Here is a 12734-nt window from a genome sequence, read left to right as displayed (position 1 = left end):
TTATTGAGGGCATATGATCCTCCTCCACCAGCTTCAGTGTTTTAGCATAACAAAATTTTGAACCCCAATGTTGTCATCATCCAGTCATCCATACTCTAGTTGTGTGGAATGAGGCCAATACAGGCTGTTACAGAATCTGTTAACATTATTGCAAATTGGATGCTGGGCCAAGCAGAAGATCAGGCTATCATTCTGCAGTTCATTGCATCACACTGACAACATTCTTTCCTTTCCAGAAGACATCGGAGCAGAAATAGGTCAGTTGGCCCATCGAGTCTGCTTTACCATTCAATCATGGCTTGTTTATTATCCCTCTCAACTCCAGTCTCCTGCCTTCTCCCCATAGCACTTACTAATCAAGAACAATCAACTTCCACTTTAAATATACCCAATGACTGCCATCCTTGGCAGTGAATTCCACAGATTTGCCATCCTCTGGCTAAAGAAATTCTTCCTCATCTTTGTTCGAAAGAGATGTCCTTGTATTCTGAGGCTGTGCCGTCTGCTCCTAGTCTCCCAAGCTGTTGGAAACATCCTTTCCACATCCACTCTGTCTAGGCTTTTCAATATACAATATGTTTCAATGATATTTCCCCCTCCCCATTCTTCTAAACTCCCGTGAATACAGGCCCAGAGCCATCAAACACTCCTCATATGTTAACCCTTTCATTCTCATGAACCTTCTCTGGATCCTCTTCAATGCCAGCTCATCCTTTCTTTGATAAGGGTCCAAAACAGCTCACAATTCTCCAAATGCAGTTTGACCCATCCCTTATAAAACTTCAGCATTACATTCATGCTTTTATATTCTCAAAGTGAATGCTAATATTGTATTTGCTTTCCTTACCACTCACTCAACCTGCAAGTTAACCTTTAGGATTGCTAAGGAGAAGGTGCTTGTACAAGGACTTCCAAGTTCCTTTACAACTCAGATTTCTGAACTTTCTCCCCATTTAGAAGATACTCTCTGCCTTTATTCCTGCTACCAAACCGCATGACCATAGACCTCCCTGTACTATATTCCGATCACCATCATTTTGCCCACTCTCCTAATTTGTCTAAATCCTTCTGCAGATTCCCTGCTTCCTCAACACTATCTTCCTATCATCCACAAACAGGGCACAAAGCCATTTATTTCATTATCAAAATCATTGACGTATAACACGAAAAGAAGTGGTTCCAACACTGATCTCTGCAGAACACAACTAGTCACTGGCAGACAACCAAGAAAGGCCTCCTTTATTCCCATCCCACTCTTTGCCTCCTGCCAGTCAGCCAGTCTTCTATTCATGCTAGTATCTTTCCTGTAATACCATGGGCTCTTATCTTGTTTAGCAACCTCATGTGTGGCATCTTGTCAAAACCTTCTGAAAATCCAAGTAAAGAACATCCACTGACTCTCCTTTGTCCATCCTGCCTTTTATTTCCTCAGAATTCCAACATATTTGTCAGGCAAGATTTCCCAATAAGGAAACCATCTTGATTTTATCACATTATTATTTTATCACATTCCCTGAAACATCATCTTTAATCATGAACTCCAACATTTTCCTTACTACTAAAGTCAGGCTAACTCATCTATAATTTCATGCCTTTTGCCTCCCTTCCTTCTTAACAGAGTAATGACATTTGTGATTTTCCAGACGTCCAGAACCATTCCAGTATTTCGTAACTCTTGAAAGATCACTACTAATGCCTCTATAATGTCTTCAGCTACCTCTTTGAGAATGACGGGGTGCACTCCATCTGGACTAGCTGACTTACCTACCTATAGACCGTTCAGATTCCCAAGCACCACCTTCTTGGTAAAATCAGAATCAGGTTTAACATCGCTGGCATATGTTGTGAAATTTGTTCTTTTTACGGCAGCAGTACACAGCAATACATAATATATACATACGCTAAATAAGTAGCGCAAATAAAATGAGGTTGTGTTCAATGGTTCAGTATCCAAAAGCAAATACAGTACATTCACTTCTACCTCTGACACTCAAATTTCTGGCATACTGCTGGTGTCTTCCATTGTAAAGACTAATGCAAAATATTGAGTGCATCTGCCGTGTCTTTGTTCTCCATTACTTCTGTGCAAAAGTCTTAGGCACATATATATAGCTAGGGTGCCTAAGACCTTTGCACAGTACTGCAGTAATTTTATGTATTGCACTGCTGCTACAAAATAGAACAAATTTCAATGACATGAGTGATGATCAACCTAATTCTCATATGCATCTCTGTTGTGGACTAAGAGTGGTGGAGAGAGGGGAATCATGGTTGGGAAAAGCACCAGAGAGTCATTCTGTAATGATCAATAAACCAAATGCTTGGAATCAGATGACCTCACTTGATGTCTCAGGGCTGGGCTGTCTGCATTGGTGCCAACCCTCACCCCTTGTACCCCTTCTCTGCCACTTGTCCCACACCTCTCCCGCAGTGCTCCACCCTCACCATTCCCAACATCTTTTGCTCACACCAGATTTATAAGCTCGCAGTCTGGTCCACATTAAATACAGTACTGTGCAAAAGTCTAAGGTACCCTAGATATATAACACTTTTGCACAGTACTGTACCTCTCCAGCATTATTTTCCAGTGTTCTGATAAACACTCTCACCTTGCTTTAACAATTCATATATCTGAAAAAAATCTTATGATACCCTCTTTTATATTAATGGCTACTTTACCTTCATAATTTTTCTTCTCTCTCTTTACTGCTTTTTGGTTTTTAAAGGTTTCCCAATCCTCTAGCTTCCCACTAATTTTGGCTGTATTATATGCCTGCCTGTTTGCTTTTATGCTGTCTTTGATTTCCCTTGTCAGCCACAGTTGGCTCATCCTCCCTTTAGAATACTTCTTCTTTGGGATGTATCTATCCTGCACCTTCCATATTGCTCTGAGAAACTGCAGCCATTTCTGTTCTGTCATCATCCTTGAGAGTGTCAACTTTGGCTAGCTACTCTCATGCCTCTGTTGTTGACTTTACTCCACTGTAATACTGATACATCCAATTTTAGTTTCTCCCTCTCAAACTGTTCGGTAAATACGATCATATAATGATCATTGCCTGCTAAGAATTCCCTTACCTCAAGCTCTCTAATCAAATCTGATTCATTACACAACACCCAATGCAGCAATGCTTTTTCCCTAATGGGCTCAACCATAAACTGCTCTGAAAGATTCAGAATACATTTATTATTGAAGTTTGTGTACAATGTGCAGACCTGAGCTTTGTCCATTAGGGAAAAAAGCCATCTCATAGGATTCTACAAACTGTCTCTCAGATCTAGCACCAACCAGATTTTTCCAGTTTATCTGCATATAGAAATCCCACATGACTATTGTAACATTTCCCTTTTTACGTGCCTTTTTTACCTTGCATTATAATTTGTGCTCCACATCTTGGCTACAGTCCTGTATATAATTTCCAACAGGTTCTTCTTATCCTTGTTGTTTCTTGTTCAGAAGCATTTCATGTAGTAGATTTTCTGTTCTTTACATCATTAGCAATTGGTGTCTTTTGTACAGTAATAGGCACAGTTTTGCCTTCTTGAGTTGTCTCTAGAATTGTCCTTGCTGACTTGTCTTGTTTATCTCATCCTGTAGTACTTAATCCTGTTAAAAGAGCTCCCATCAGAAGAAGGCATTCTACCTTCTAGCGATTTTGCCATCCTTCTGAATCCACTCTTGTAAGTAATACTTATTTTTTTGCAAACCTGCAACAACGGGGAATTTGAATGGCAATATTGTAATCCAAGATTTAAACTAGTATCCAGCTGTTGAATTTCTGTGAAGCTACTGATTGATACCTGTATGAGGTGGCTGCAATTCAAATCATTCCATTAGTAAGTGTGCTACATTAGCAAAATTAAGCAGATAAAAATGTTCTGTTGCAAATCTCTCTTAATTAGATAACTGTCAAACTTGCTAGTAGTATAGACATGCTTTCAGTTTCTGAAACAAAAATAAGCTCCAATAGTCCAAGTGTGTGTGTAAGGTTCTCCTTCGCGTGTACTAATAACGCCGAATTCAACGTCAAGATAAACCAGTCAATGAAAACCAGATCGCAGTAAGATTAACCATTTACTGTTCACTCTTCACATTAGCATATGGTGAAAACTGTTGATAAAACAATACAAGATTGATACAGTATTTGTTCCTTCCTTAATATCACATTTCAATTGTAAATACTTGTAAAGGCGACTATAACTACATTACACTAAGGTGCAGTATACAGGGAGGGTTTACCTGCTCCATTGACTACTTTAAATACACTTCCATGCAAACTATCTGCAACTCTTTAACTAACGAAAGCATAAACATTATCGACCGTCGTTACTTCTAACAGGATCGGCATTAACATCTTAGTTCAATATATCGATATCTATTAACTTACAGCGTTGCTCTCACTGTGATTTCTCATGCCTGCAGAACAACTTCTGCTCAGGTGTGCCTCGTAGTGAGCCCCCACCCTCGCGTTAATTTCAAACCGGTACTTTCCCACAAGACGCGGCGAAACCGGATGTGACGTCATCGCATGCCGATATATTTTACATGCAATGAATATACTTTAAACACTTCTAATTCTAACTAGAAAACACTATCAAATGAATTACTAAGCGAAAATATTATAAACTAAATAACTGTCGTAAAGACAGCACACTCCCCGCTTGACCTTCGTAAGGTCACAATGAGCAGAGTACAAAACTTAGTCTCTTAATCAGTCATTGGGTAGAAGTAGAATAACTTCTGTAACTGGCCCTTGGTAAATTTTCACATCGCCTTGGTCGGTAGTCTTCAATTCGATCTTCCTGACATGTCCATCCCCGCTAGGGAATGTAGCAGTGATTCTGGCCGTTGGCCAGCTGTTGTGGGCGATTTGCTTGTCCCTGAGCAGGACTAAGTCTCCAACTTGAAGATTCCTGCGGGGTTCTGTCCACTTTCGTCTCTGTTGCAACAAAGGTAGATATTTTTGTCTCCAGCGAGACCAGAACTGATTTGCCAGAGCCTGGACTTGTCTCCATTGCTTTGTGTACAAATCCTTGTCTGAGAAGCCTCCTGGTGGAGGAGGTGCTCCTGCCTTCTGTGTAAGGAGCATTGATGGCGAAAGTATGAAGGGGTTTTCTGGGTCAGAAGACACAGGTAGGAGTGATTGTGCGTTTATAATGGCTGTGACCTCTGCCATTAGGGTGCACAGTACCTCGTGGGTCAATCGGGTGCGTTGCTGCATCTCAGGTTTCCTTTTCCGTGTTTTCCGTAAGGACGTGAACGTTTGACTGCCTGCTCTTTGTTATCTGGTGAGCGCTGGCGTGGTTCTCTGAAAGGCAATGGGGCAACCCCATTATTTGCTTCATCTCTGAAGACCTTGGTGTCTTTGGTTTTTAAAGAAATGGTATCTTGAGCTGATCGTGCAAGTTTGCTTCTGTGCTCGGTTTGAACGAAAACTGACTGACCTAGCGTCTCGTCGGTTACTTTACGCTTGGTAACGTCTTGTTGTGCTTCCTTAACGCACGGGGCACTCGGGCAGGGTTGAAAGATTGAATGGCGGCCACTCTCTAGCACATTGGTCTTGAGTGTGTTAACCATCGGTTTGTGTACATCACCGGGGCACACCTCTCCTATCACCACCCAGCCCAGATCCAGACGTTGCGCGAAGGGGGCGTCGAGTGGTCCATTGACCTGCTGCCTAACCTTGTGTACCTGGATAACATCTCTTCCTAATAGCAGGAGTATTTCCGCTTTTGGATCCAGTTCTGGGATGTGTTTGGCGATGTGGTGGAGATGTGGCTGGTGTAGCACCGCACTTGGTGTTGGGATCTCAGTGCGGTTATTCATGATTTCATTGCACTCTAAGAGCGGAGGGAGACAGATGACGACTTTACCATCCAGGGACTCGATCTGGATGCCTTCTGCCTTCCTTCCTTGGGTTTCCATGTTGCCTGAGCAAGTTTTGAGGTAGTATGGGAACTGCTCACTCTCAATGTTGAACAATTTAAAGAACTCTGGACTGACGAGTGAGCAATTGCTCTGATCGTCCAGAATCACATAGGCTTTGATGGCCTTGTCTTTGGCTCCTTTAGGGTACACCTTAGTGAGGCAGATCTTGGAACAAGAACGGCTTGACTGAGCTTGACCGCAAACTTCTGTACAGTTCGAGCTGACAACTGTTGTCCTGGGGTGAGCCTCTCCCTCCCCGCCGTCCTGTTGTGGGGGTGAAGGAGCATCGTCGGTTTGCGGTGACAGGTCGGGATGCATGGCCCCGACGTGATCTGGGCTATCACATTCCGGACACTTCACGGCGATCGTACACTCTCTGGCGAGGTGAGAGGTTGAGGAACAGCATCTAAAACATATTCTTTTCTCCTTGAGAAAGGCCGTCCTCTCTTCAAGGGGTTTTTCCCTAAACATTCTGCATCCTTTGAGGGGGTGAGGTTTGTTATGCAATGGACAATACTTGCTAGGGTCGTTGTTAGTTGTAAGGGCTTCAGTCTTGAGCACTGAGACGGGTTTATCAATGTTGAAAACATTCGAAGAGGATCTACTTGGCTTGGTGTAAATCGTACTGCTTCCTGGACCCAAGAGGCTAGGGCCGTTTCGCTTCTTCGCCTCCCTGCACACAAACCTAGTGAGGAGCTCAAAGGGAGGTGGTTAATCATCGTGCTCTTCCTTGTAGTCTAAAGCAACGGACAGCCACCTGTCCTGTAGCTCAAAAGGAAGTTTGTCCACGACTTGTCTAATCCCGAATGGAGTATCTAGGTATACTAGACCAGCTGAGTAGCCATCTTCTTTGGCGCGTTGGATCTCCATGAGTAAATCTCCGAATTCTCTTAACTTAATGTGATCTTTGGCTGACACCTTAGGAAAGTTTTCCAGACGTCGATATAGCGCCGCTTCAATAGCTTCGGGGGACCCATAGTCCTCCTGAATTCTCTCCCACGCTTTGCTTAAAGCTAGTTCGGGTTTGTTGATGTACAATGAACGTATGCGTCTCACCTGGTCGCGTGATTCTTTCCCCAGCCATTTCGCCATAAGGTCCAACCTTTGGGTTGCACTGAGCTGGACTCCGTCGATCGCGTTGGTGAATGTGGAGTACCATGCACGGTAATTTTCAGGTTTATCGTCAAACTGGTACAGTCCCGAAGTGACGAGATCCCGTCGTGCTAAATACTGCATCGTGGGATTGGCTGTAAGCGGCATGCGGGCTGGAGAAGTACGTTGGCGCCTATATGACTGAGAGCGCACGTTTCTCATGGAATTTGCCATCCTGGACTCGACCTCTGCATCTCTTCGCATCAAACTTTGTAAGTTTGGTGTCGAGAAGTATCGGTTGTCAGCTCTTTCATTCTTGACTTCATCACGGAGTCGCGAGGGTAAATTTTCTTCCTCGTATGGATGTGATGCAATCGTGACTCTCTGAGGTTCCTCGTAGCTGGGGAAGTTATCGAATACGTGTGGAGAGGGGAGATGAGCCTGCCTGTCTATTTGAGATTGTACATAGTCGCTTGTGCGTTCCAGTCTGGTCCTTTCTAAAGTAGTTCTTACTTCGGTCAGATCACGCGACCCTTCAGCTTCTTCTATGTACTCTGCTTCCGCCTTGGCAGCTTCTTCTTCTCTTTCTAGCTGCAGCACTTGCAACTCTGTCGATATTTTTGCCATTTCCAACTGGGTTTCGGCTTCTCTGGCGGCCGCTTCACTTTGTCTGGCGGCCCTTTCCTTCTGGGTTTTGGCTGCTCTAGCAGCCTTTTCTTTCTGGATTTCGGCTTCTCTGGCAGCCTTTTCTTTCTGGATTTCAGCTTCTCTGGCAGCCTGTTCTTTCTGGATTTCGGCTTCTCTGGTGGCCTGTTCCTTCTGGGTTTCGGCTTCTCTGGCGGCCTCTTCTCTTTGTCTGGTGGCCCTTTCCTTCTGGATTTTGGCTTCTCTGGTGGCCTGTTCCATTTTCAAAACTGCTTCCTGTCTGGCGTAACGCAGTCGCACCTTGGCGGCTTCTGCCTTGGCTCTTGCCTGGGTGGACTTACTTGATGTCGCTCTACTGCCCTTGTCGCTGGGCGCCATCGACTTGATCCCGGATCGAGCTGACATTGCAGCACTTGAAACGCCTGATAATGCCGCTTTTTCACTGTAACGTTCTCCTTCGCGTGTACTAATAACGCCGAATTCAATGTCGAGATAAACCAGTCAATGAAAACCAGATCGCAGTAAGATTAACCATTTACTGTTCACTCTTCACATTAACATATGGTGAAAACTGTTGATAAAACAATACAAGATTGATACAGTATTTGTTCCTTCCTTAATATCACATTTCAATTGTAAATACTTGTAAAGGCGACTATAACTACATTACACTAAGGTGCAGTATACAGGGAGAGTTTACCTGCTCCATTGACTACTTTAAATACACTTCCATGCAAACTATCTGCAACTCTTTAACTAACGAAAGCATAAACATTATCGACCGTCGTTACTTCTAACAGGATCGGCATTAACATCTTAGTTCAATATATCGATATCTATTAACTTACAGCGTTGCTCTCACTGTGATTTCTCATGCCTGCAAAACAACTTCTGCTCAGGTGTGCCTCGTAGTGAGCCCCCACCCTCGCGTTAATTTCAAACCGGTACTTTCCCACAAGACGCGGCGAAACCGGATGTGACGTCATCGCATGCCAATATATTTTACATGCAATGAATATACTTTAAACACTTCTAATTCTAACTAGAAAACACTATCAAATGAATTACTAAGCGAAAATATTATAAACTAAATAACTGTCGTAAAGACAGCACAGTGTGAATTGTAATAATTTCTTTTTGACTTTTATTTAACATGTTTTTAACTAATATTAGAACATGTGTATTCACTTGGAAATCTCCCAAATAGATTTTGTTAGCTAAAATCTTATTATTATGCACTGAACTGATAATTGGAGATGATTGTTCAACAAAAAGTTTGATATTTTTGCAAAACAATTGCAGTTTGAGTGATTTGTAAGGTACTTTATTTGTATGCCAAATAATTCCTTTTGTGATGTGTAATGTACAGTTAGTACCTTGTAAAAGTATTCAGCCCCCAACCCTTGGTTCACATAAATTAACATTACAGCAGAAATTTTGTTCAATTGCACTGAATATTTTTATTTGTGAATCACATGCTCCATTTTTCGAAGTAGAGCTCAAAAATATGGAAAATTGTAAAACATGAAAAACTAATAATTCAAAAACTGAAATGTTAGCAGTTCAAAAGTGCTCATCGCCCTTTGCTCAATTGAACCACCTCTCGCAGCTATTACAGCCAGTAGGCTTTTTGAATAAGTCTCTATTAGCCTTGTGATGGAGCAAGATTTTCCTGTTCTTCCTTGCAGAATTGCTCAAACTGTGCCAGGTTAGTTGGGGAGTGGCAGTGGACAGCAATCTTGAGGTCTTGCCAGAGATGTTCGATCGGTTTAAGGTCAGGACTCTGACCGGGCCACTCAAGGATATCAATTTTTTTTTCATCTGAAGTCGCTCCATATTGCTCTGGCAGTGTGTTTTGTGTCATTGTATTGCTGAAAGATGAACTACCTCCCCAGTTAAGCTCTCTGACAGAGGCTAGCAGAGTTTTATCCAGGATCTCTCATTATTTGGCAGCATTCATCTTCTCATTAATCCAGACTAGATTTCCAGTCCCTGCTGCTAAAAAGCATCCCAAAGCATGCTACCTCACTATACATTACAACAAAAATGGTTTTATATGGCTGATAGCACTATTAAATTTATGCCACACCTACTGGTTACTGTTGAGGCCAAAAAGTTCTACCACAAGACCTTCTTCCAATTGGGCAAGGATATGTATTTTCTTTAGCCTGGATTTCTTCCTTGCCACTCTTCCATAAACACATACTTTAGAGATTGTGGAGCCATCTCCACATTGTCATCTCCAGTTGCAGCCACTGACTTCTGCAGCTCACTGAGGGTGACCGTTGGCATCACAGTAGCCTCTCTTACAAGTGCTATTGTTCTGTGGCAACTAAGGTTAGAGGGGCAGCCTGATCTCGGCAGTGTGACTGTGGATTGACACTTTTTCATGATGGACTGAACTGAGCTCCGAGGTATGTTCAGTGTTTTTGAGATGGTCTTGTACCCTTCCCCAGATTTGTGTTTCTCTATTTTCATTTTTGTGACTTGTTTTGAATGCTCTTTTGTCAACATTTTGGTTTGGTCTGTTGAAAATCTACCATACTGTTGGACCTTACAAATAGAGAGGGTATTTATTCTTATGAATTAATTGAAAATGTGATCCTCCTCCAATTTTCTACATCAACAAATTGAGTGAGTTGATAAGGTAATATACAGTATTGCACCTGAAGGAAGTTAACTTAATAATTACAAAGGGGGTGAATACTTTCTCAGCCTCACAATTTTGGGTTTTAATTTTTAGTAAATTGTTGACAAGTTTTGGAATTTTTCTTTTGATTTGACATGATGCATGATGTCTTGCAGATTAGTTCAAAAAATCCCACCAATATACTTTCAATTTAGAAAATGAGAGAATAAAATGTGAAAATAGTTGTGGGGGCTGAATACTTTTTCAAGGCACTGTTTATGTAAGAATTGTCTGAAGTGTCATTTTTGTAATTTGGCTTCTGTTTATCTAGGAACTTGTGTTCTACATATCGTTGTGATCAAGATGTTTGTTCAGCAATCCTGACACACATTCTTCCATCACTATCAGCACATGACATTGATTCTGATGAAATGGCTGATATTCGAGGAATACTACTGAAGGCAATTGGAGCATTCTGGTACATATACTTCGTGTCCTTTTGTCCATTTGACCTTTTACTTAGTGGACTTTTTGTAAACTAGGTAATACTGTTTGGTCACTTTAGCCATGCTAGCTTTTAAATTCTAGAATTCTTTAATGGGCTAAAGGTAAATGTCATAGTTGCCTTAAGGAGGTTCAAACTTACGTGTCTGGGTTATTAGACCAGAATTCTCAATTTTAGTCCAGTAAATTTCTGTCTAATGTACTAATGTTTTACTGCTCTACCACAGTCGTTTCTGATTGGCGGTTCTAAAATTAAAGGGCACATTTTAAGGATATGTAAGAGTGACATCAGGAAAAAAAATCTCCTCTCAGAATATTATGAATTTTTATTCATTGTCCTATGAGTGACAGTCAATGATCACATTTATGGCTATCACGAACAGGAGATAAAATGTGATAGCAGACAATATAGAGATTCAGTTGGGATATTGTAGGTTGCTGAGATATGCTGGAGTGTTTCTTACTTACTCCTACTTAAACACTCATATTTACTCTTTACTCCTACTGTTTGTTATTTATATTAGGCACCTAAGCAAAGAAGGAAAATGTAACACACAAGTGAGAACTGCTCTAGTAAGATGTATGAAAGCCCTACTTGAAGTAAGTCAATTAAGTGTGTGTTTTATATTCAGGTAACAAATGACCAAAATTTATCATTGGTTTGAATAACTAACTGTGTATAAATGGTCACCACATAATCTTGCTAATAAGAACATTAAGGAATTGAAGCAGGAGTAAGATTTGAGCCTGATTCTCAGTTCAGTAAAGTGCTGTCAATCCTCATGTTTTTGCCTCTACTCTCATTGGTGCTTCAAAATCTGACAGTCTCAGTTGTGAAAGTTGTCAGTGACCTGAAGATCCATTGATATTTGGATAGAGAATTCCATAAATTTACAACCACTCCTCTTCATAAAGTTATCTAATTTCAGTCCTAAATTACCAGTCTTTATTCCGAGACTTTATCCCTCTTTTTGCTGTAAGGGATCCACCAAGAATAGCCTCTCAGCATCTTTCCTGCAAGCCTAACAACAGAGTCTGGGCAACACTAATATTTACCTTCCTGCAACTCAACGAAGAGCCATTCATCTCGACTCTGTTGTCCATTACTCCACTTTGTATCCATGCTGTCGTTTGCCCTTTTTATATCACGTGCTTCATATTTACTGGCACCTTATCAGTAGCCTTCTGGACATCCATGTACACTGCTTCCATTACTCATCAAAAAATTCCAACAAATTGGCTAAATACATCTTCCCCTTTCCAAATCCATGAAAGCTTGTTTTAATTGATCTATTTTTCTCCAGCCAACTATTAATTCTATCTTGGATCAATATTTCTAAAAGCTTTCCCAGCATTTAGGTTAAACTGACTGGCCTGTACTTACTGGGCTTACTCTTCTTGCTTTTATTGAACAGGCAAGTAATCTTCACCACTCCCCACAATTTCTTCCTGTACTTCTCTCCAAATCCTAAGATGTAACTCCTTGCTGACTTACCTATTTTGCATTCAGCCAGCTTCTCTAATATCTTCATGCTGACAATTAGGGTCTCATCTCTCTCCACTTTCACTTTTACTTTGGAAGCACTCCGACCCTGGTAAGAGGAGGATGCAAAATATTTACTTAATGTTGCCCTCGGCATCCAGGTGCAAGTTCCTACTTGTATCCTTCATAGCCTCCCCCACTCCTCTATGGATGTCATTATATTTACAAACCATCACTTGCAGCCTTTTTCTATGAATGTACCTGATCCACAAATAGATTCCATTGTTCTGCTATTTCATTTAGGTTTCCAATTTGCTTTCTTTTCATTCTAATTGATTTTACTGTAATTAATTGTTTTTACTTTGGATTACTTCTTCGTTTCTGTATCATATGTCTTATATTAGCTCACAATCTCTAAAAATGTTTCTCTTCTGATACGGGTGCATTTGATC

At 41.3% G+C, this 12734-nt stretch overlaps 1 protein-coding gene across 10 annotated transcripts in view; it reads left to right on the top strand.

The window, feature by feature from the left end:
• atm (ATM serine/threonine kinase) overlaps window positions 1-12734 on the top strand; it is a 179380-nt gene that overhangs the window by 49622 nt on the left and 117024 nt on the right. For all 10 annotated transcript variants that reach the window (XM_059964267.1, XM_059964266.1, XM_059964269.1 and 7 more), the window contains 3 exons: window positions 3599-3681; window positions 10627-10773; window positions 11324-11399. In XM_059964267.1, the coding sequence (XP_059820250.1) occupies window positions 3599-3681; window positions 10627-10773; window positions 11324-11399 (306 nt within the window). The remainder of the gene's footprint in view (window positions 1-3598; window positions 3682-10626; window positions 10774-11323; window positions 11400-12734) is intronic.

This window comes from Hypanus sabinus, chromosome 3 (genome assembly GCF_030144855.1).
Source record: "Hypanus sabinus isolate sHypSab1 chromosome 3, sHypSab1.hap1, whole genome shotgun sequence".
In the NCBI taxonomy this organism is placed as follows: Eukaryota; Metazoa; Chordata; class Chondrichthyes; order Myliobatiformes; family Dasyatidae; genus Hypanus; species Hypanus sabinus.
Note: the sequence above shows the minus strand (reverse complement) of the source record. Positions and strands in the feature narration are given on the sequence as shown.